Source organism: Leuresthes tenuis, unplaced genomic scaffold (assembly GCF_036924035.1).
Source record: "Leuresthes tenuis unplaced genomic scaffold, fLeuTen1.0.hap1 SCAF_3, whole genome shotgun sequence".
NCBI classification, from domain to species: domain Eukaryota; kingdom Metazoa; phylum Chordata; class Actinopteri; order Atheriniformes; family Atherinopsidae; genus Leuresthes; species Leuresthes tenuis.
In genome coordinates, this window is record NW_027325357.1 from 21,306,649 (window position 1) to 21,330,174 (window position 23,526).

The window sequence follows — 23,526 nt, forward strand, 5'->3', positions numbered from 1 at the left end:
AGATATGAATAGTAAAGTTAAAAAAAATGTAGTATTTAGCTGTGAAATGAACAGGCTCAAGTGCAACAAATCTATACTTTATAATAAGTAAAGGTACTAAGCGACATCCCACTATTACAAGATAGATAATATATCAGAAACCAAAGGCGTAACTACTACCAATATATTCTTTTTTTATACCTGCTGTACCTGTTTGGGGTTGCAGTGGGTCGGGGTGTGAACCAAGTAACCCACTTCTCTGTGTCATGTACTTGATGTAATTTTTTCACCAAATAAATGTTGTATAAACCTTCATAGTTCATTGTCTCGCGTCTCTATGTTGCATGTCTTAATAAAGATTAGAGATTAATGGATGATTTTAGGTTGAAAAAACAGCACCCTTGTAGAATGCTGGAAAATGTCCTTCACAGATATCCGAATAACTGCACAGTAACATCCACAAAGCAGAAAGAGAACCAAGTGGAAGATAACGATAAACTGTGATGCACAGGGTCCTTTTCGACCACCTTGCACTGACTCATATTCCCTGGTGTAGGAAAAGTGTGAAGGCTGAAACATGAGAGCTTGAGAGTAGGAGAAATGTAACTGCTCAAGTAAAGATAACTTACACATAGGTTTGAGCTGTCCAATAAGCTCCTCCTTGCTCCACTTGGCCCACTCCTTCCTATCTGTGTTGATGGAGCAGAGGACAGGACCACATGGCTTCCCGCTATCGTCCACTGCTGGTACATTCAGGTAGTGCACCAGCACAATGTCTGGGTTCTAAAGCACAAGGACGCGTAAACATAAACATATAATCAGTGTGTTATTTCAACATGGCCTCCATTCATTAATTTACCAATGTGTGTGTGTGTTTTTTAACCATATAGTGGAGAGAACAAAAGGGAAGAATGTATTTACAAAGGGAATTGGTGAGAGGACAAACGGAGAAGCAAAGTGGAAGAGAAAGTGGAGGAAAGGGAGGAGGTCAGACATAGCGTGTCAGATAAGATTGTTTCACCTGCCTATAAAAGATTTAACAGATGGAGCACACTCATCACTTTCTCTAACACTGCAGTGTCTACATGTGTGTTTTGTGTGTTCGATCGAGGATATATATGGAGGGAGAGAATAAGAGAAACAGTGGGAGAGCAGCTCTCACTATACTGTCAGTAAACCAGGAGACCTATGGAATTTCTATTCTATGAATGATTCAACAAGTGCGTTTGTGTGCACGTGTGTATGTTTGTGCGTGTACATGTGTGTGAGAGAGAGCCTTCTCGTGATGAAAGATTCAGGAGACAGACTCAGGTTAGGGGGTGGACCTGCTGAGGTGGAACACTTTTCTCTCCAAAAGAGGATATCACAGTGGGCTGCTACAGCACCACACTGTGCAATGCAACAGCTTTCCTGGACTGATTTATGACCATATTCACTGATGTGTTTTGATATCTGCGCAAAGAGCAGAAAATGGCACGTTGCAGATAAAGCAGTCAAATTTCCCCATATAATTTCAAACTGCAAGATTCCAACTGGTTGGGCACGCTGAGAAAAAAATACACATTGGGCAAGGTTGTAAATTTCAATTTAGAGAGATGGCTGGTATTTCCTTGTGAATTTCATGTGACAAATCAAGGAGGAAGTTCTACTGACAACTACATAAAAGTGTGTGCATTTCCACATTTTAAATGGTTTTACGTGGGTATTGAATACTTTATTTGAAATGAACAGTGAGATGAAGAGGGAGGCAGTTTGGATGTATGGACACATGTCCAAGATTCATCATGCAACATGTCATCTGAAGATGATGAGGTCCTGATGACCATTCCTTTGAGGAACACTAGAGGGGGAGACATGTGTGCACATGTGCGTGTGATACACACAACTGCTGCTCTCTTTTGTCTCTCACATGCGCAGCAGAGTGAGTCCAACATCTTCATGAAAAGCAACATGCGTTTATACACAAGAGACACCTGTGCAAGTGCATGTGTGTGTTTGCGAGAGAATGTTGTGTGTGGCATTCATAGCTCCGGGGCATTCTCTTTGAAAAGACCACATGGAGAGCAGCATCTGAGCCCTTGATGCAAGTACTGAGAGTCTGGGTTAGATAACAAACTGTTCTTCGGAAGTTACTGTCAACTTCTTCAAAAGAGATATTTGAACTGCTCTGCCCGGTGTTACATGGTATAAGACCTATATATCTAGTATATTCCACAACTGTCTATATGTGTAGGTAGGACACTCCAGTCAGCCAAACAACATAAAGCTTTATTATCCGCCCAGTCCTGTGATAGTATTTTTCAGCAGTCTGAGTCCGCCTCATTAATTTAGAAGAGGTGGATTTTTATAGCTGGTTTATGGTTTAGCTTAGTGTTTTGTTTTGAAAAATTATAACAGGTGAAACTTGGTGTAAAACTAATATACTATATAATTTCCAGCTATCCTGTATAGTGAAGATTGTAAAATAAAACTTAACATGGCTGAAATGAATGTTACACAATGGCCAAAAACGCAAAGCTGACAAAGCAACAATGCTCTACATAAATCACTATATCAAAATAATAGTTTCATTAAAAATCTTGTTTTGTTTGAACTGTGCGAGAAAAGGCAAGGTGGGATAGGGCGGTGGGCTTACCTGCAGCAGCCAATAGCATCTACGATGGAAGGTGGGGATGATGGAGGAGTGGACGTAGCAGCCATACAGACACTGGAGAGAGGAAAGGAGAGGACAGCAGAGGAGAGGAGATTGCAGTGGTTAACGAGAACAGAAAAAGGGAGGAAGCAAGGCAAAAATTGCAAAAGGAGAGGAGGAGGAGGAGGAGGAGGAGGAGAAGACAGTGAAGGAGAGAACAGGAGAGGAGAAGTTAGGTTATACCCACTTAGGTTGTATTGATTGCGGTGCAGAAAGTAAATTGCAAACATGCTGTATGTGTTTCTTTCCTAATGTCTTTTCTAAAATACCATCAATCCGATGTTGACAATAGCAGCAAAAAGAGAGTGTGAAATTCACCGCCTCTGCAGTAAAGGGCATAAACTAGTTGGAATTCACAAAAAGTTGTCAGCTTCAACACATTTTAAAGTGGACAGAGAGGATGAGGATAACACAGGGGAAGCAGAGTAAAATCAGTGTGGATAAAATGAAGAGTTGGCTCAGTATGGACTCCATCCAGTGGAAAAGGCTAACATCTGTGTGAAATAACGTTTGAAAAAAGACCAAACGTATGAGAACAATGGTTGATGTACAGATTTGCACAACTTTAGGGTGTCTGTAATATTTAATTTGGTATGAAACATTGAGCCGAGTATGAAATATTTCAGTGCTTGTGCAAGTCCAATACCCCTGTTTCTGAACAAATACAAAATCCTTGGAACAGTTCAATACTTGTAATTTAAAAAATAATATTAAGAAAGCAGGGATGAATATGCAAAAATTCAAAGTCTAGTTTTAGTCTTTAGACAGTTTTTGGCATTTTGTACAAGGCTACATAGTACTGAATACAACACTGTATTCAGTACTCAAAATGTGTTAAGGTTCTACATCAAGCCTGAATGAAAACAACGCTGTGGTGTTTTGACAGATGTGGGATGAAGTGATGACAGAAAAGCCTTCTATCAAGGTCACCACTGCCACTTCTTCAAATGCAGTAAAATCAAGACTTACACACACACATCCCTTATACACATGCACAGATATGAAGTGTCTGTTTTTTCCACAAACAAATATTCAGCAATCAGGCAGTATGTAATTTACACTTTTTTTTTTTTTATCTTTCACTCTTGCACGCACTTATATTTTGTCACCATTTTTCCTCTTCTCAGAAGTAGCCCACCCTCTATCTAAAGTGTGTTTTGCCAAAGGCAGAGTGCATTTCCATATATTTCCATTCGATATGAGGAGGCTCTTCATCCAGGGTTATGTTTTTCTCTCATGCTTCCTGCCTCTCCCCATCCTCCTTCTCTCCCTCTGCTCATCTTGCTGCTTTGCTAATTCCCTCAATCCCATCCCGTGCTCTACACACTGCTTACTTGCTTGCTTGAGGGGTCCTGGGAAGAGGTGACACAAACAATTACTGACCAAATAGCAGGGAGAGAAACACTTTCTTTGTGTGCATGTTTGTTGGAAGATGCACACCTCTGCAGAGCACACAAATGCATGAGATGTAGATCTCAGAGTGAATGTGAGGTTGTAAATAAAAGAGGAATACTTGGTTTCAATTATTGCCTTTATGCCTTTTTCGCCTGTTTCTTGCTCACCTTTAATGCAAAAACTCTGAGCACCTTGTGAACATCCATGTGCCTCCTCACAGTCTCTCCTTCACTCTTCTCTCCACCTCATTCTTTCTGTTTCTGACACATGCATGCTCCCTCCTCTCACCTCCTGGTATATTCCTGCTGAATAATCAATTTCTGAGCTGGCTGATGTGACTCAGACACGCACACACTCACACACTCACACACACACACGCACAGACACTGCCTTGAGACTGGATCGATACCCCTCTCTGTACTGCTGAAGGAGGCATTGACATCATTCCTGGCCTCAGGCCAAACACACTCTTACTTATCCTTCAGAAAGAGAGAGGAGGGGAGACAGGGACCAGGGCATGGAAGAAGGGAAAGAAAGAGGGGCACCACTCGCTTTCAGGCCACAAATTGGCCTGAGGCTTCAGCTGTGTGTGCGTTTGTGTCTTCATTTGTGTTACATGTATGCATCTCCTCGGAGTCAAGGGGAGTAAGTTAAGGACAAGATTAGCAGTGAAACCATAGTCAGCAGCAAACACAATCATCGACTTGTTTTTCCTCTGCAGCCTCTTACCTCTACTCCCTGGACTTTCAGCTTCATATGATCCTCTCTGGTGGTCTTCCCATCTTTCCTCTTCTTCCAGCAGTAGCCATCTTTCCTGTACTTCACCTTTTTACGGTTGTAGAGGATCATAGAGCCATTTTGAGGCCTGATGGAGCATATGAGATAAGCAGGTAAGACAGGCAGGCATGCGCTGTTACACTGCCATGTGTTCACTGTACTTGAGAAACAGCAATTCAACAATATGTAAACTAACTAGAAGCTCTGTTCAGCTCTCACAAGCATCGTGTTTTACACTGTGACGTCAGTGTAACTCTCTCACAGTTACATTAGCTGGTCTCATGTGCCCCCTCCCCTCTTGTACATAGCCTCACTCTCCAACATGTTAATATTTTAGTAGGTTGATTTATTGGCACAGCAAGAACACTGGCCTCTAAGCTCCCTTTCTAAACACACCTGGTGGGATGGACATGCATGCAGGAACACAAACACACAGACACACACTAGGATTACACACTAGCAATACATGTACAAAGACAAAGATATTACGGTGATTTCAGAGATGGCAGGACCTACCGCCGTGTGTTCTTTGGGCTCAATGTCAAACCTGCTGCTCAGCAATCAATCATTACACTTTAAAACACGAGGGGCAGGTGTGTGTGTGACTTAGTGAGTGTGTTGAGGAGGAAAAAACACTCCTGGGCCTTATCTCATGACAACAGAGAGTGAACAGACATGTTAACAATCAATAAATGAACATATATTCTCACAAATCCTCTCTCTCAAGCGGTCATGTGAACAGAGCCACATACACAAACCTTCACATACACGCAAAATCCCACATTTCTTCACCTTCTCTCCCCTTTCCCTGTGTTTCTCTTCTCAATCAACCTCTACTCCTTATCCATCTTATAACACTATCTCCTCATTTTCTCTTTACTTCTTCTTCAATCCCTCAGTTCGTCTCTCCAGGTATTCTCATCCTCTCATCTCTTTTATTCATTCTCGTGTTATCCAAACCTGCCTTTCTCCCAGCTTCACTCCTCTCTGAATTTGATGTCGACACATCTGTATGGACTGAGAGGATTGCAGTGTACTCAGAACACTGTGTGTAGTGAAATTGAATTTACTTTGAGCTGATTTTCTTTGACACCTTAAATCTGTTCTGTTTTGGGGCGAGCCTGCCAGTTTCTTAGTGGAGTGGAGACCCCCACCCTCCGATCAAAGCCAAGTATAGTCTCTGTCTCGAGCTGTGTGTGAGTCATCTTAGAGCTGCTGATTCTAATTATGTTACGGGGAAGATGGATGAGATCAAACGTGTGCTTGTGTGTGGGTGGCAAATGCGTGCATGTACATATGTTATCATGTGTGCGTAGTGATGCGTGGACGTAGACGGTGCCCGTGTTCCTCTCAAACCTTGTGATTCAAGCAGACATAAATGCTATTGATTGTAACTAGGCTGTGATGTGTGGGATATAAAAAGCTTTTCAACCGTTCCACGGTGTAGCAGAGCAAAGACAGAGAAGTCAAGGGGTGGCGGTGGGGAGGGGGGGTAGCAGCAAGATAAAGAGGCAGAGTGGGTGTGTGAGTGAGTCCGGACAGGGAGGAGAGGAGGAGGAGCGAGTGAAAGGAGAGGCAGAAAGGAAGTAACAGTCTTTACTTTGAACAGATGAAGTAGTTCAGTGATGGGAGAAATCAAGGTCATTGATTGTTATCTCTATACTGCCCCCCTTAACACACACTAGTGTGTCAACGCATGCGCACACATGGACACAAACACACCCACATGCACGCAAAGTATGCATTCATGTAAATGTCACTGGCTCCGTTAGCTGAGCTCCTTTCCATCTGATGGGATTACGTGTAATCTGTTCTAATCGTGCCTCATGTCATGTGTAAATGGGATTATATCTAACTGCTGCTCAATAACACCAATATGACTGCTGCTGCTGGTGCTGCTGCCGGGAGGCTGAGGCTATACGGCAGCACAACCAATCAATGAGAAATCCATCCACAACATAAACCGTGCTTGTGGCCTCCAGCTGCTCCTGAGAAGAGTCCTTCAGCTCGCACAATAGGAATGCAGAGGCATCACCTCAGGCTTAAAATGACAGCTTCACTTGTTTAACTTAACTTTTTCCTTCCTTTCTTTCTTGCTTCTTGTCCATCTTTTCTATTTTTCAATAACTTTTTTCTACAGCATATACCTACATCTGTATTAACTAAAGTAAATGTCAATAAGGTGATTCATCAATAATTCAACTTGCCCTTTTCCCCAGTCTTTTATTCTCTCTTCCCCTTCTTCCAGCCCTCTTTCCTGGCTACATCCACTACCCATTCTAGGAAAAGAGCTACTTATGGTTCCTTGAGATCAATGAATATTCAGTTCTGGCATGTGAATCCCTTTTCACACCCCATCTTATATACACATGCTTCTTCTCCCTTTAAAGCCTCCCTCACTCTCCTATGTCTGAATTATACATTAGTTATCCTAATACATTTACATTCATTAATACTCCATTTACAGCTGACTTGGTGCTTTAGAGTCCAACCATGTTCCAGAGCGTTCTCTACATGTTTAGTAGGCTGTTAGCAGGACGGTGACAGGAGACAGCTGATGTTCATCAATAATGTTTTAATCAAACGCAAACACTTAGTCATTGAGATTAAACCATCGTGAGTCACAAACTGATCAAGTGATACTGTGCTTGTGTAGTCATGCTCAAATATTTTAGAGTCCATTTCCATTTTCCATTACCATTCACAATTCGATATCAATTCAATACAGTTTTATTTATATTGTGCAAAATATAACAAATGTGATCTCTGGGCACATCAAGAATACAGCCCAATTCAAGCCAATTCCGATCCAGCTCATTGTAATTCAATAAAATCAAAATCATTCAAATTCTAATTGTTCTAGTTCAAACAGTGCCAACTGAAAAACAGTTGCATGGATAAGGAAACCAGGTCATAAATATGGCGTAAAGATATTGTCCATTTTCACACTCAAAAGTGGGTAAAGAGACAAATAACTTGAAAAACCTACACTTGTGAATATATTTTCATATCAGTGAGAGGCAAAAGCATATTCCAACACCATTCTAGTTTTTCCATATGATATTTGGCAAACTGCAGATATGCATTAATGATTGTTTTAGAAACTGTGGCTTTCTTTTTGCATTCTTGTCCCACTATTGATGCTCAGTGTTCATCTGGTGGTGGACTTGTGATCATTACTATTAACTAACTAATGTGAGAGAAGCTTACGGTTACTCAGAAGTTACTGCGGGTTCCTTTGTGACCTCCCAAACTATTACACATTTTGCTCTAAGAATAAACTCTATTGGTTGACCACAGACAATTGGTAACAGTATTCTTGAATGTCCCCCATTTATTCATCGTTGTAAAACTTTAGAAATGGTTGAGATACCTTTTGCACCCTGATGATCATGGGTTTTAGGCCTGTTCATGACACAACTCATTTACACAAACACACTGTGAAATTCAACTTTGGATGGATCCTTGTCCCTCAAATAAAACATGGTACCTAATCACACCTTAATGTCATTCAGTTATTTGAAAACACTTGACTTTAATTTCACTGCCGATCATTGAGGTTTGCATAGTTTTGCCAGTAAAATATATGTAATGCTGAATAATCTTCTTTCACAGATAAATGATTAATCAAAAGTGTAAAATGTTCCATCATCTGTTTAGCTGGATTCTCTTTATCTACTCTTTATCTAAGAAATTCTGATGATTCGGAAGATACTAAAAGGCTCACAAACTAGCAAACACCCCTGTTCATGTGAAGAAGTCGTCGTCTACTCTCTCCTCACCTGGTTTTGGGCGATGTTGTTAGCCACTCATCATGTTTCTCAAAAGTGATGAGATATGCAGCAATCTCCTAGAGAGACAGAGGAAAGACAGACAGGTTATATTGGTGTGTGTGCATTAGTGATAGAGTGTGTGTCACCGGGAGATAAAACATAACAAGTATTTCCAGATGACCTGCTGATGCCCACAGAGAGCTTGTCACTATCTGATTGCCACACTGAAATTTGGCCACTCTTATTGGTCACAGAGTAGCCAGTCAGGAGACATATGCAGAGGACAGACCCTCAGGGCCAACAACCAATCACGCTCACCGACACACTGATGTCTCCCTCCACTGGGAAGGAAAAGCTATCTTTTTAATACACACACTCATGCTACATAAACACACACATATGTACACACACACACAGGGGGTGCAATCGTATACGCTAGCTGAGAGAGTGTTCTGATAGGAAAAGTTTTCTTGTACTTTGCAGTTTCACAGTTTCCCGTCAGATAAAGCCCACTCCTAACTCGATTCTTAATTCCTCCGGCTCTCTTTTCATCTCCTCAGCCCTCCTCTCTTTTCCACACTGCCTTTTTTCTTCTTCCACACTCATATGAATCCAGTAAGGAGAAAGAAAGTTGAAATCACACAGGTGCATTCTATCAAGAGCAGCGAAAAAACAAAACGTCCACACACGCTCACACGCACATATACACAGATGAAGACAAACTAAGAAGCAGAAAAAAATAAACTTGTTGTTTATACCTTCTGCTTTTTAGTTGCTTGTGAAACTCCGCCTTTCCCTTTGCCTGGTGAACTTTCTCACCTCTGGTTTCTTCCTTCAAACATCACTCTCTATCTGTCTATCACTGGCTCCCATCTCTCCCACTTGTTGTGAAAGACTATGAAATGTAAATTGTCCTCTTAAGACAATCAGTGTTTGAAATGTGGCACAAAGCCAGAGTGAGGAAGACATCAACACTCCAGCACTCCTTCATCTGCCCCTTCAGATCAACAGTCTTTTCTCCAGACTTCTTTTCTCTCTCATCCTCAGTGTGTGTGTGTGTGTGTGTGAGAGAGAGAGAGAGAGAGAGAGAGTGTTTGTGTGTTTGTGTATGTGTATAGGTGTTTCTTCCAGTTTGGCATGAGAGCACTCTAGCTCAACACTGATCACACAAAAGATTCGGGACAGGAGGAAAGGTGGGGAGAGAGGAAAAGGGAAAGCAGCTGGAAGGTGCTGGCACTTAATTGGATTGTTTTTTTAGTATCCTCCGTTTGATCCTCGTGTCCCACCCCCTACTGTCTCATCTTGAATTTATAGAGGTGTTTATATATGTATGTGTGTGTGTGGGAGGGACTGTTATCACACCCTTAATAATTATCACTATCAAGCTGGCTGCTATTAATGTCTGTCTATCTGAGGCACATAAAACTACACAGAGACGGTACACAGACACATTTTTAGCCAAAGCTTGGCACAACAGCACACACACGAGCACACAAGAATCGCCTCATTCATTTATGCATCTATTCATTAGCTGTGACAGGCAGCCACCTCTCCTCCTCCCAAACCACTCCGCAGCAAGTCAATATCCTATACGGCCTCCACAGCTCCAGCCAGGCGCTCGGGCTCCCCTAGTGACTGTCAGCCAGTGGGAGGCGAGAGGAGAGAGGAGAAGACGAGAGGAGACGAGGGGCTGGGAGAGACAGAAGGATGGGAGGATTAAGACGGAGGAAGAGAGACTTGCAATTAAAGGCCTGCCCCATAAGAGCCATTAAAAAGCCAGAAACAGAAGAGTCAGCTGAAACGGTAGCCTGACACACACTAAAACACACCCACACACACACGCACACAGTCATGAAGCACACACACTGCTGCTTACTCTCTTGCCAGAGCGTGCACACACCCATGTGAAGAGTGACAGAAGTGAAATGGTGAAGGTCGATCCTCAGGAAGTCACAGTTATCGTCCCAGTGGAAAGAAGTGATGGAGCGCTGCAAGCATGCCTGGTGACACACTGACCCTTCAGGAATACTGGGAGTGAGGGTGTGTGTGTGTGTGTGCGTTAGTTGTGGCAGACACATGGGCAGGGACAAGCATCTTCCTCCAGGGATCCACTCTAGAAACCCAGACGTTCTGCATGTCTGTGTGACTCTATGTAATAATACATTACGACAGGCCCAGCTGAAAGCATACACACACACAGAACCTGACACACACCTATTCCTGACTGTGTGTGCACGAGGGAGAAGGAGGGAAAGAGAGTTACTTAAGAAATATCTAACAAAGCAGGGAGGATGAGTGGGAAGTTAGATTGGAGTGAATGCTGCAGTTGGGGAAATCAAACTCCCACTCATGCATCACTGAGACCGTACCCCTCCAAGAAACCAGTGGCATGTACAGAAAAGCAGACAGACAGACACACTTATATACACACAAACACACTCATGGATTTCAGGGAAGTTTTTTGCTTGGGAGGGGAGCGGTCGCCTGCATTGCATCGGACTTATCCAGGAGCTTTCCCCACAGGAGATTCCGTTATCAAGTCTGGCTACAGGCTAGTGCACATATACACGTGTGTGTGTTTGTGCGTCCACATTTGAAGTCTAATGATGAGCATCACCCAGACAGAGATCTGGGGAAAACAGAGCTCTTTGTAAACTGGAACTGTCACATCCATTCGAAGTGCCTGAAATGAAAGCTGCTGCTGGCTCACTACAGGAATCATTTGGCATTGAACACTTTATTTTGGCAGAACAGGAGGTAACAAACTGAAGTGTCCTTTTCAAACTACACAATCTATATCTGCCTATCCTTGAGCGTGGCAAGTCTTGTATACATGTGTGGGGGAGAGAACTGCATTAGCATTACCAGGAGAGGTCTGCTGATGCTGTAATTTGCTCCTAAGCGCCTTCACTGGGTCTCTCCTTCCGAGAACAGCCTTGTCGGCATCCGATGTTGACAGACACTCCATCCAAAACTGCTATACGTTACCACTTCATTATTCTTATCTATCATTTTGCAGGCTTTTGTGTTGTTTTTTATTCAGAACTGACATACTATCAACCAACATCTTAAAGATTTTCATCATTTTCTTTGTTCAATTCTTTCAAATTCTTTTTCATGTAAATCAAGAACAAAAATAAATTGCTAAGCAGTTTTAAGCTGAAACCAAACTCTTTCAAAGTTGTTCTCAGCATCCCAGAGTGAAGTACTTACCCAGTCCTGAGTGACCTCTAAATGTACCACTGTCATGGAGCTTGCTTTTCTGAAACCTCTGAGCTAAAGATTTTCCAAGAAAAAAAAGCCAAAATACAGACTTAGTCTTACTCTGCTTTAAGCTGATATAAATTACTTGACGTCAATTGTAAACATGGCATTTAATGTCTCATTTTTACTGTGTTCCTGTAACCTTGTTAATTAAACATGAAGCTCTCAACATGGTGACAGACAACAAGTAATGGCAGGGATCATTTTGCTCTGTTCAAGCCATACATTAAAAAAAATCACCAGGTCTATTGTTAACCACGAGAAATAATGTGTAGTTAGTATTATATTCCCAAACTGCCTCACTCCCTACAGTATGTTACTTTCAACAGCTCTTACATTACCTCCACTGGCTAATACAACTGCTTAATGCTGTTTCCATAACAACTGTTGCAAAGCCCCTGATCAGAATTCCTCTCAAGCTTGCCTCGTGTTTATCATATAAACACCTCATCACACGCTGAGCAACACAAACACACACACGCGCACAAACATGGCCATAAAAGACTTGCACACACATGCATACAAATGGGCCATTAATACAGTCACTTGTGTGAAGAAGACAAAAATTAATAAAAAGATCACTTGTCGCTTCTTTTACTGTTTCTACTCTTGTTCTTGCAATGACACATGGTGTGTGTATACACACGCTCACACGCACGCATGAACACACACACACACACACACACGTGTTAAATGCTGGCCTATCACCAGAGGATGAGATCTGACCTTCAGTGTGTACCCGCCCCTGTCACCTAGTTAGAAAAGAGACATGTGCATCACATTCATCTCTGTCACACCGTGTTCATACACGTGCACAGACACACAGAAACACTGCTTGAAATACAACAATGCCTTCCATGTCAAAAATAAGGAATGGTAGAATGCACAGATGTGGCAAAGAGTATAGACACACATATGTGAAGGCCCAGAGAGGGTTGGTCTCTGATGAGTCTTTGTGGAGGCTGCCACCCACATGAGTGATGGATTTATAATAAGAAAAGTCACTCTCCCGTCTCCTTCACTCCTTCTTCTTTTGGTTTGACCTCTTTACTTTCTTCCCCTTCTCTCAACTCTCCACCTTCCCCATTTTTCCCTCTCATCCCCCAATTTACAGAGGTCCGAATGGTGAAGGTGGCAACACACATACACGCTCAAAGCACAGAAAGTAGCTCAAAGTCTTTTAGCAGAGACTTGAGAGCAAGAAAGAGTCAGTCTCAATTCGCCAGGGGAACATCAATCATATTTTTCTAAAGACTTCCCCTTTCTGCTGTACCTTACCCGTACTCTTCCCTTCCCCTTGCCTTGTATTTGCATTTGAGGAGACGGCCCCCTCTTTCCCAGCAGGGAGGGTGAGCACATCAAAGACATCAACAGGTGTGTGGTGTCAAATACAATGCCAGGATTCCCTGCTGCGCTAGGGCGTCTTGGATAAAGGTTGTCAGAGTCCTCAAAAACTTCAGCAAAGTTAACCAAGAAAGGGGGTACGCACATGTACACAAATATCTAAAAGCTTTAATTATGAGAGTGTGTTTGCCAATAGTAAGTGGAAAAGGACAGAGAGACTCGAGGTGGTGCTAATGCTGGTGGAGATAGTGAGTTATCTCAATGAAGGAGTCTCCAAGAGTTGTGTTAACCCCTGCTTCAGCTCACTGTGAGTCATCCCTCCCTCTGAGGCTCCTCTCTTTCTGTTGATGTTATTGTGATTGAGGAGGCTTGGTTTGCTAAGGAGAGATAGAAAGTCAGAGATACAAGACTGAAAGAGGGAGGGGAGTGAAAGAAAGTGTGTGCCACCTCTCATTGGCATAAATACTTGTTTACAACAAGACATAAATTGGCACCCTGTCAGTCAGTCTCTCTATTTCTCTCTACTCTAACTCCCTTCCTCTATTTCTTCCTCTGTCTCTCCTTCTTCTTCTCTCCCTCTGTGCTGCTAAGCGTATTATAACACTCCCTGGTTCAGCCCTCTCTCATTACCATATTCTAATTACATTCGTTAAGGGGAGCATTTGGGAGTTTAATGAATAAATTTGAAAGATGGGTCTCTGTGGCGATCTTTAGGTTTGTCTCCTCCTCAACCAACCAAGGATGGGAGCATATGCGTGTGCATGTGTGGGTGAGAGTTTGCACACCTGTTCAGTATGTGTGTGTGCTCGGTAAATATCACTGTAGCTCAATCTTCAGTGAAGACAAACAAATCTAGTTAACTCCTGGAGCTCCTGTGGACTCCCCCCACCCATTTTTTTGATAAAAAAAAATCAATTCAGAATTCTGTTTGCTTCTTCCAAATAAAGATTTCATGTCCTTCGCACAGAAAAAAAAGCAGAGGGGGCACCCATGTTGATGCTATACATATTTAACTCTCCTCAAGCCTCAGTAACAAACTACCTCAGACAAGTATCAAATTACAAACGTACAAATTGTCTGCAACCTCAGATTTACACAGACAACAAACCTGAGGGCTTTAGAACAGGAGATGGGCAGGTGGAGTTAAAATAGTCTTAAGCAATAGTTAGGATTAAATCAACCCTGCCCCATGACGGGCTTCCACTGTTGTGCAGTTTTGATCTGTCTCTGCCTGGAACGAAGCCTCGGGCGCTAGACCTGCACTCCTTCTTTTAGTATATTGCAAAGTGTAATATACCCCTCACATGGTTTAATAAAACATTGCCAAATACGTTCTCAACTCTGATGATTGTCAGCTTGTGCGTCAAGGAGTTGAGAGTTGCTCGCTAAGAAATAACACTTTTTAAACGCTAACCAAATGGTGTGCTTTTAAATAGCCACCTGCCAGTGATTACTGACAATTAAACAGTGCCAAAATCATCAGAACAAAGATGGAGAATCTAATTTAACCCCTTCCCCATAGCATTAATTTTTACTGCAACTGCACTTCCTTAAAATGATGGAATTTGCTTCTGTAGCTAAATAGATTATTTTTTCAATCCCAGAACAGGTTTATTCATTTTCTAGTTAAATTGAACAGAAGCATAAGAACACATTGGGAGTCAGCATAATTTGGGCTGTGTCAAGAATTTCTTTATTGCATCTTTTGGTAAAAAAAGAAAAAAAAAGTATGGATTTGTTTCATTTTGAATTCAGTTTGATACAGACTGATACATCCTGAAATTTCTCCACAACTTTCAACTGCCTGGAGCTACTACATGAAGGACAGGGTGCACTCATCCATATTTAACTATATACATGAACTGATGCTGTAAGGGATCCGTATCTGGTGAAAATAAGCTCGCAGTTAATTGTTTGAAAGTGCGTGCTATCATCATCCAAAGGGGCTCCTCTTCACATAATGTTTGTAGCGATGATGCGCTGTGCACAGTAGAGCCCAGTGTCATCACCTTCTCTTCTAGTACTGTGACTCATGCAGTGGGCGCCAAAGAATGCTTGCTATCTTTAACTTTTAACTCTATACAATGTAAGATACATGTACACAAATAAATAAAAAAAGAGAAGAGGATGAGAAATAACCAATGTTTTTGCTGCTTAGATGAGACAGCAGGGATATCAGTTTGCCTATGGGAGACTTTTTGTTTGCTTTCAATCTGGTTGTTTTTCCATCCATTAACTGCATATAGCTCTGGCAAAGCTATTCAATAATTGCTCATTTAATGCACTTTTAGAGATTGAAATGGAGGCAGACATCAGTCATTGCCTTCTAGGCTGTCCTGGTAACTTTCCACCTCATGTGAACTGTAATGGACTGTGACTTTCTAGTTCAACATGCAATGACACCTTAGAGTAGGCAGATACTCCTGCTCAGAGTCTCACTGAAAAAAGTCATGCTGATGTTGCGTATTGGGCAAAGTTGAAACTTGCTGGCAGGCATCTTATAAACGTACTGCCAGAACATATAAACTGCTAACAAGAGGTAATTGTGCACTTAGGCTTCACACTGGATAATACCTGTTTCTGGACTGGGAAATCTTGCTGTTGCCATGTTTTTCCTGTTTACTGGAAATCTGACTTTACTGGATGATCTGACTGTGATTTTGACAGAGTATGACAGAGTAGTTTCAAAAGGGACTGCAGTCTTGTTAGCAACTTCCACAGTCTCACATTCAGTGGAGTGAGGGGATACAACTCAATCTTTGCTACTTCATAGAGATGTTGGTGAGACAAGTAAGGCGCACTGCATTTAGGTTTCTATAGTGCCCCGTACACTGACACAATTAGATATACAATTTGCTCTGCTGGTATGCAAATGCAGCATCAGTATCCCATATATAGTCTCCTTTGAGTGCAAGATGATGGATGATGTATTACAGCTGAGCCGGTCTAAGACTAATGACACAGCTGCATTACAAAACCAAACTTAGTACACGGCTAATATTGTATATGGAGGGAGACCGAACACTCTCGCTCAGACACATACACATGAATGCCACCTTGTTTAATCCTCGGGAATCGGTGGAATTTGATTACCATGACTTTTACAAACACACTCCATATGAGAGTAGACAATCCATGCATCAGGGAGGCAGAGGAGGGAGCGGGAAGAAGAGGAAGATGGAGACAGGGAGACAGAGGAATACGTGATGCCACAACCTATTGCAGTTTGAGGAGAAAAACAACTGGAGTCATGATGTGTGCTTCTGAATGGAATTGCTCAGATGTCATAATTCACACTGAAACTGCAACACACACAAACAAAACATCTCACCCTATATCAGAGTAAATGTGAGAAACAGCATATTTACCAGAAAATGTCCCAGGGTAGATCTTGTCAGTGTGTACATTTCTAGGATAATGTTAGTGGAAAATGTGCGTCACAGCATCCTGAGACTGTTCTGTTGATAAAATCTTGTATCCAATTTACCCCTTAGATTCCTGTGATAAAGTGAGCTCCTTGAGGTGATTCAGTTAAGGAAAATTATAGCAACCAAAGGTGAAAATTATGTTTGGTAAGACTTTAAACACGCTATCATTTTTCATCTCTAATATCGTATGATCAATACATGACAATGGGACATACCTGAGGTAATTTGTTTAGTTTGATAAGCTGATTTGAGGTTGTGCTTTTCTACAGCCAAGAGACTGACGCCTCATTCCTTCTGTTTAAAATGACAATAAATAATTTTTAAAATCATATACCTAATAGATTCTAACTATTGCATGAACCTACTGTGTGGACCTAACATTTAACTGTAGTTTTACAGGGTTACTAAAACGTAACGTTGTGTTCATGAACAATTTGCAGTAAACACACCAGGAGAACTCCATCATAGTATGACAGCTGTACTCATTAACGAGAAAGCACAGACAAGAACACATTTGTCTTAACAAGTGTTTTTTGATCATTCACATTTACAGCTTAATATTCACATCCCCTTTCTTCCAACATGAAATGAGCGAACAGATATTAAGTGATAATAAATCAATGTGCTCCACCACAGACATTTGGCTTTTTGTTATTATCATGTTGCATTTCTGCTCTGAAATGAATAACATTTGTCATGGACCAAGTCCTCAATTCAACAACCACATATTCTTACCAGTTTTAATTAAAAATGAAGCTATAGCATGTAAGTGGGCATTGGTGGGTTGGACTAAGCCAACACACTTAGATTCATGAAGCTTCACATTAACAATACCACAAAAATCTTTACAGAACATAAACAAATGTGGTCTCTTTTTTACTGCCTTTATGAACAGGTATATGAGGTTTGAATTTGAGCTGACATCATTTTACTGAAACATTAACTTCTATTATATTCACTGTGAGATGGGTATTTAATAATTCTGTGCGCCAACTTTAAAGAGGCAACTGTGCACGGAAACCAGAAGTATGTACTCATCTGAGATATATCTGAACAAATTGCATTCCTCAACGATGAATATTATGTTGCAATTGAAAAGAGAGCCATACGCATAATCTGTATCTGCTCAAATAGGCGATGTGGAAAGAAATCTGTAGAGACTACATCCAGAAACAGAAAATTTGCAGGCAGACTCTGGCAGTGCAGAAATTAAACCAGTGAAATGCACACTGAATTCATAGTATGTGAAAAAGGCAAGGGCTAGGCTGCAGTTCAGAAGTTACTGATCCGTTGTTTTTTTGGTGTTACACAGCTGTCAGATATATTTTTTTTATAAAGGCTTGGCTGAGCAGTCAAAGAGATTTTGAATTCATCAAATAAACATGTGGCAGAATGTAAACCCTGTTGTCCAGAGTGTAGGTTACAGTTTCACACATACTACTACTTTAGTTCAAGCCCATTGTTGCTTAGTAGACCTCTACATACACCACACATTATGAGGAAGTAGTATGAAATGACTCATATGGAACTCACAGAGTCTTAGTTGTCTATAGATTGCTCAGTGCGTGCTTGCCATATAAAATACAGAAGATTATTGCTGAATAACTGTGCATCAGGAGACTACCACACAGTAGGGAGATGAGCATGAGTAAAAAGAAAGTGGGCATCAGGTCGTACTCCCCGCATTTTAGATCTTATAGTCTCACTAGGATTGAAGAGTGCTGACAAGGATTTACAGATATTTTTTATAAAATGTATGCATTTAGTTATTATTTTGTATCTTTGCAGTGCTACTTCCATTAAACCTTAAATTATGATTGACTGTAACCTGCCTTCAAAAACATGAGCAGAGAGTATGAGATATTTACCAGTTTCAGAAATCCTGAACCAGGCATATTCCTTACAAGCCCCTATGCTCCAGTTATTACTAAGTCAGATGAAGAAAATGTGGAAGAAAAACCTCATCAAAACCAAGACGGTTCCAGACAATGCTGTGCTTGATTTGCATTGTGCAGTTTGTGGTTTTGTTTACCAACTCCCATTTATGTGAGTGTGTAAACATGCAAAATTATCTCGTTGTGCTTAATGGCTATATTTGACTCCTGAAAACATTGCAGAGCTCAAAGTTATCAATGTTAGATAAAGCTATGTAGTCATCAAGACAAAACTCTATACATAAAGTAAAGGTTCTCAAAATAGGAGAACAGGGGCTGTCTGTGCATGCATGTACATGCACTAGCATAGATATTTTAATGTAATGTCTGTCTCCTAAGAATTAAATCTAATTCACACAAGACTTGGATATTACAGAGGTTCTATGAGGGGAACATTAAGGGAAACAAAAAGTATTGTCTCCACAGAACAGTCTGGCTTCTTATTAAAGCAGACTCTGTTGGTCATTCACTTCTTTCTGGTTTGGCTTGGAATCCAGCAGAAAGTTAAAACTCACACACACACACGGACGTGCACACACACACACACACACACACACACACACACACACACACACACACACACACACAAGTGCACAAGATAGAGTTCCAGCACGTACTCAACACCCCCACACTCACAGTAACACATTCCCACTGTTTAATATATTTCTGTGTCTCCAGTTAACAATATTTTGTGTCAAATTATAGTGGGCAAGATAAATAGTGGGTCTGTGCAGTGTGGTGAAAATAGAGCAGGAGGAAGATACGGCGCTTCCAGTTGGGTAGGAGGAGGACAGAGAGGAGCAGAGGAGAGAAGAAGGAAGTGAAGAGAGGAAAGTCCACAGTAAGTTGTACCTCAGACACCTGGCTTTCACTGACTGCACTTGTGAAACCTTGTTAATCTCAGCTCCTTGTCAACCCATGCTTGTTGAAATATCTGCATGACTGAAACTGGCTGAAATACTGATAACAGCAACCCAACAATCTAAAATCTATGCACACAGATTTACAACTCACAGCCCAAATGAAAAATGAAAAGCTTGCTTGATAATTAATTTTTCAACAACAAAGTTGTACCTATGAATTGAGCTGGTCTAATCAACCCTTTGCTCTGCTAACATTCAGTTAAAATTGCCTGTTTGGCAGCAGGTGAGTGCAGTTGTCAGGAATTTGATTTGAATATATAAGTCACAACAGACACAAAATTACGTTGGGTATTAATTGGGCGACGTTTTGCTCAGAGAGAGAAGGAGAGAAAGACAAAGAGGAGGAGAAAAAGATGGAGGGAGGGAAAGAGAGAGCCTGGAGGACTAATTAGTGATTATAACTTGGTGCTCTCAAAACATAAAATATTTCTCAACCCAAAAGACAGAGAAATAATTAAAAATAAAAGAATAGGAATCAAACACACGGAGCTCTGAAACAACCCCCTGGTCTTGTGTGTGCAGATCTGTGCATGTATATACATGCAGGCATGCATGTGTGCATGTGTGAATATGCGTGCTGCCTTCATTGCCCCCTCATTAAACTGTGCTTTACTCTGGTAAACGGCAGCACAGAACTCAATGTCAGCTGAAGAGGTTACAGCCATAGGCATGCTCTGGGACACACACACACACACATGCACGCACATACACACACACTGACATGGATAACCTACATCTAAGTAAATCTCACTATCACTACATCTAACAAATGCCTTTTTAAAATAAAACTTTCAGTTCAGTTTCCAAAAATGTGCTACTTTTCTCTTGTAGTGACAATTGCCAACATAATGCGGAGTGCGAGCCTCTCCCAGTCCTGCGCCTGTGTGTGCCGTATGTTAGAAGCTCACACATCAGAGTCATAAATCACAGTTCACCCTTCGCCACATTATAAATGAAACACAGAAGCCTGCAACTGGTTGTCTGCTAACTGCACCACTCTGAGTTTCCACATCGATTCATAGTATTTTTTTTTTCCCACACAGTTTGGTAAGAGACATTTGATGTCATCCCTACTGTGTAACTTGTTTTTACACTCTTGCCTACAGAGAAACATGGGAAATAGTTCTCCATAAAATGGAGGGACAACTTAATGTATTTGTGTAATGGCTCACAAAAAAATGATAATGACAGGAGTGATAAATTAAGACTTTTGTTTAGTCTCAGAATCGTAGCTCCGACAAGACGCTACAGAGGTGACTGCGAGTGGCTTCCTGGCTTTTTTTTTACAGAGCTTTTGTCCTCCACCGAATGATTTTATTATCTGTCATGCCCGACTGGCATCTCAAGCAGACATATCAATTGTCATGACTCGGATATCACCTGCAGTTCACCGCAAAGTCATGAATGGTGTTTTGGTGCCACATATGAAATATCGATCACACCATGAGCACACACATGAACTGTTACTGTGGCAACACCTACCCCTGATACATACCTACACATCACACAAAAAAAACGCAAAAGAAAGTCGAAGGTCGAGAAAAAAGATTTATGTGACTTTTGATTAAATTCTCGTACAATCGTGTTAATGTCATGCAGCAGCACAATGAGATATGAGCCTTTTTGTTCACTGTCAACTAGCTCTGCTTTTACATCATATGGCAGCAAACATAATACACAAGACTGTGATGCGAACCAACCTGCAGTTAAGCACTGTATATTTCATGGCATATGATTACAAATATCATGAATGACAAAATAATACCTGTTTCTCACATTTGACTCTATCACATACAGCTGAGCAACATGTGGAGCAGTCCCAAGCAGACAGACGTCTATGTGATCCACTGAAGTCAATGCCAACCCCATTGAGAGTTGCGTCATTTGAATCATAGCAGATGTTGCTCTGAAGCTGAGACTTTAAAAATGCACGCCGAACTGCACAGTGATATGTACGTTCGCACAATGTCTATTTGCATGTTTCATAGTTTGAATCCAAGCTTTGAAAAGGAAATCTCAGTCTGGCTTCTTAAAGTCAGTATATGAAGGGTCACCATGTGAGGGACCATATATTTTCATCAGCTTGAGTCCCAGAACCGCATAGTAAAGTTTGTTATTGTCTAAAAAGTTTGATGGCCTTCTTATTGTTGAGTTCTGAAGAATCTGCTCAAACCAAACAAGTAATTCCAGATGGGTGGGAAAGCATAGGCTCCACCATCAGTCTATCCACCTGAGTGTGGTTTGTTATCTAAAACTTGTCCAATGTCTATTACCATGGACAGATACACATACACCCCCAATCTATTATTGAACAAAAGGCTCACGCCTCCGCTCAGCCCTTCAGGGAGGAATCCATCCCTCCATCCCAGAATAATTTCACACATCAGTAGACACACAAAAGAGAGAGGGTGAGGGAAAAGAAGGAAGAGAGAACAGAGAGGAGGAGGAGGAGTGAATGGGGCAAAATATGTATGGGGTCACAGCTCAGTGTTTGTGGGAGACCAAAGAGTCATGGGGAGCCATGCATGACAAAACAGAGATCAGAGGATCATATGTAATCACGTGCTCTCTCTCTCTCTCACACACACACACACACACACACACACACACACAAACAAGCATACACACCTCTGCACGAATATACACATGACAACAAAAAGGTGATCCTATAGACCAATCAAATAAAGACTTGTTAAAATTGATTTTGACTTAATCTGCAGCGTTCTCATCCAAACACAAAATGAAAAAAACTTTAATCGTTGATACTCCTTTTTATCTTCACATACACCCACAAAAGCTAAGGATAATCAAAATTGTATATTGTAGACGTACAATGGCTATACACAAACCTATATATATATAAATCGAAAGATTCTGTAGAAACCCAGAAATGCATACACGTTTCACACAACAGACCTGGAGGTTTCTAAACACTTGGTATTCTCAACACGCCATTTGGTGATGACAAATCACTACATAAGAGCACCATGTAGACCAGAGCTGTATCATATTTCAAGTTAACACAGACACACAAACATCACCTAAATAAATTGAAAGCTTCAAATGTGACAGCTGACTTGACAGCTGATTGGTCAGGATGTACCACCTTTAAAAATCACTTAGACTGCCTCTTGAATGTTGATGGACAGTATAAATTTAAAGAAATGCTACAAAAATCTGTGGTAATATTGGTTTTCTATATACCGCTGATGAAAACTAGTATATGTCTCACAATGTCTGTAATACAAAGAGTTTAAAATCAACAGGCATTTTTAAAATAAATATCAATAATTTTGATTTACATACATATTGATTGACCTCAATTATGTAGTAATGCCAATCATTAAAAAGACACTAAGCAAGAACAAATACACAGACTCAAAGGTATAAAAATGCTACATGCACAGCATGCATACACATGTCTCCCACAAAGAAAGCACCAAAAAAGAGAAACAGCAGACACAATTGAGTGTTTAAGTATGCAGAAAACTTTATGCCTGGTTGGAAGGGGAGCTTTGAAGGAATCCGCTGTGGGACACCCAACCTCCCCCTGAACTGAGTCTGTACCTCCTCATCAGAGAGAGAGAGCAATGTAGGAGAGTGTGTGGTGAATGTGGGTTTGTGGTGGGGGTGTGAAGACAGAGAGTTACAGAAAGGAGTAGATGGTTAGATGGTAGGCAGATGAGGAAGAAGAGAAGACTAGTGGAGATAGGCAGGGGTTGAGGAAGGGAAAATAGGCAGCAACAAAGTTCTCTGGTATTTTCTTTGAGCCTTGGGCACAATTGCTCTTGGTTAGACTGATGTGTGGAGGTCCCTAACCAGCTGCGGTCACGTTGTTCTGAACTGCAAAGCCACACACACACAAACACAGACACTGCCTATTCATATGAACATACTGTTCAGAAGGCACTGTGCTTAACTCCCAGTATGACCTTCATTGAGATGGATTGCATGAAAAATGTAATGACTTTCCTGAGAGAAAAACCACAGGCCAAATCAGCTTTGCATTGCATAATA

The 23,526-nt window shown here is 41.2% G+C and overlaps 1 protein-coding gene across 1 annotated transcript in view; it reads right to left on the reverse strand.

Annotated features, from left to right (window-relative positions):
• The window catches only part of LOC140303671 (calmodulin-binding transcription activator 1-like), a 52,044-nt gene that overhangs the window by 19,380 nt on the left and 9,138 nt on the right, over window positions 1-23,526 (reverse strand). The window contains exons 4-7 of the mRNA XM_072382525.1: window positions 8,626-8,693; window positions 4,796-4,931; window positions 2,615-2,686; window positions 609-762 (exon numbers count right to left, since the gene is read on the reverse strand). Of these exons, the coding sequence (XP_072238626.1) occupies window positions 609-762; window positions 2,615-2,686; window positions 4,796-4,931; window positions 8,626-8,693 (430 nt within the window). The remainder of the gene's footprint in view (window positions 1-608; window positions 763-2,614; window positions 2,687-4,795; window positions 4,932-8,625; window positions 8,694-23,526) is intronic.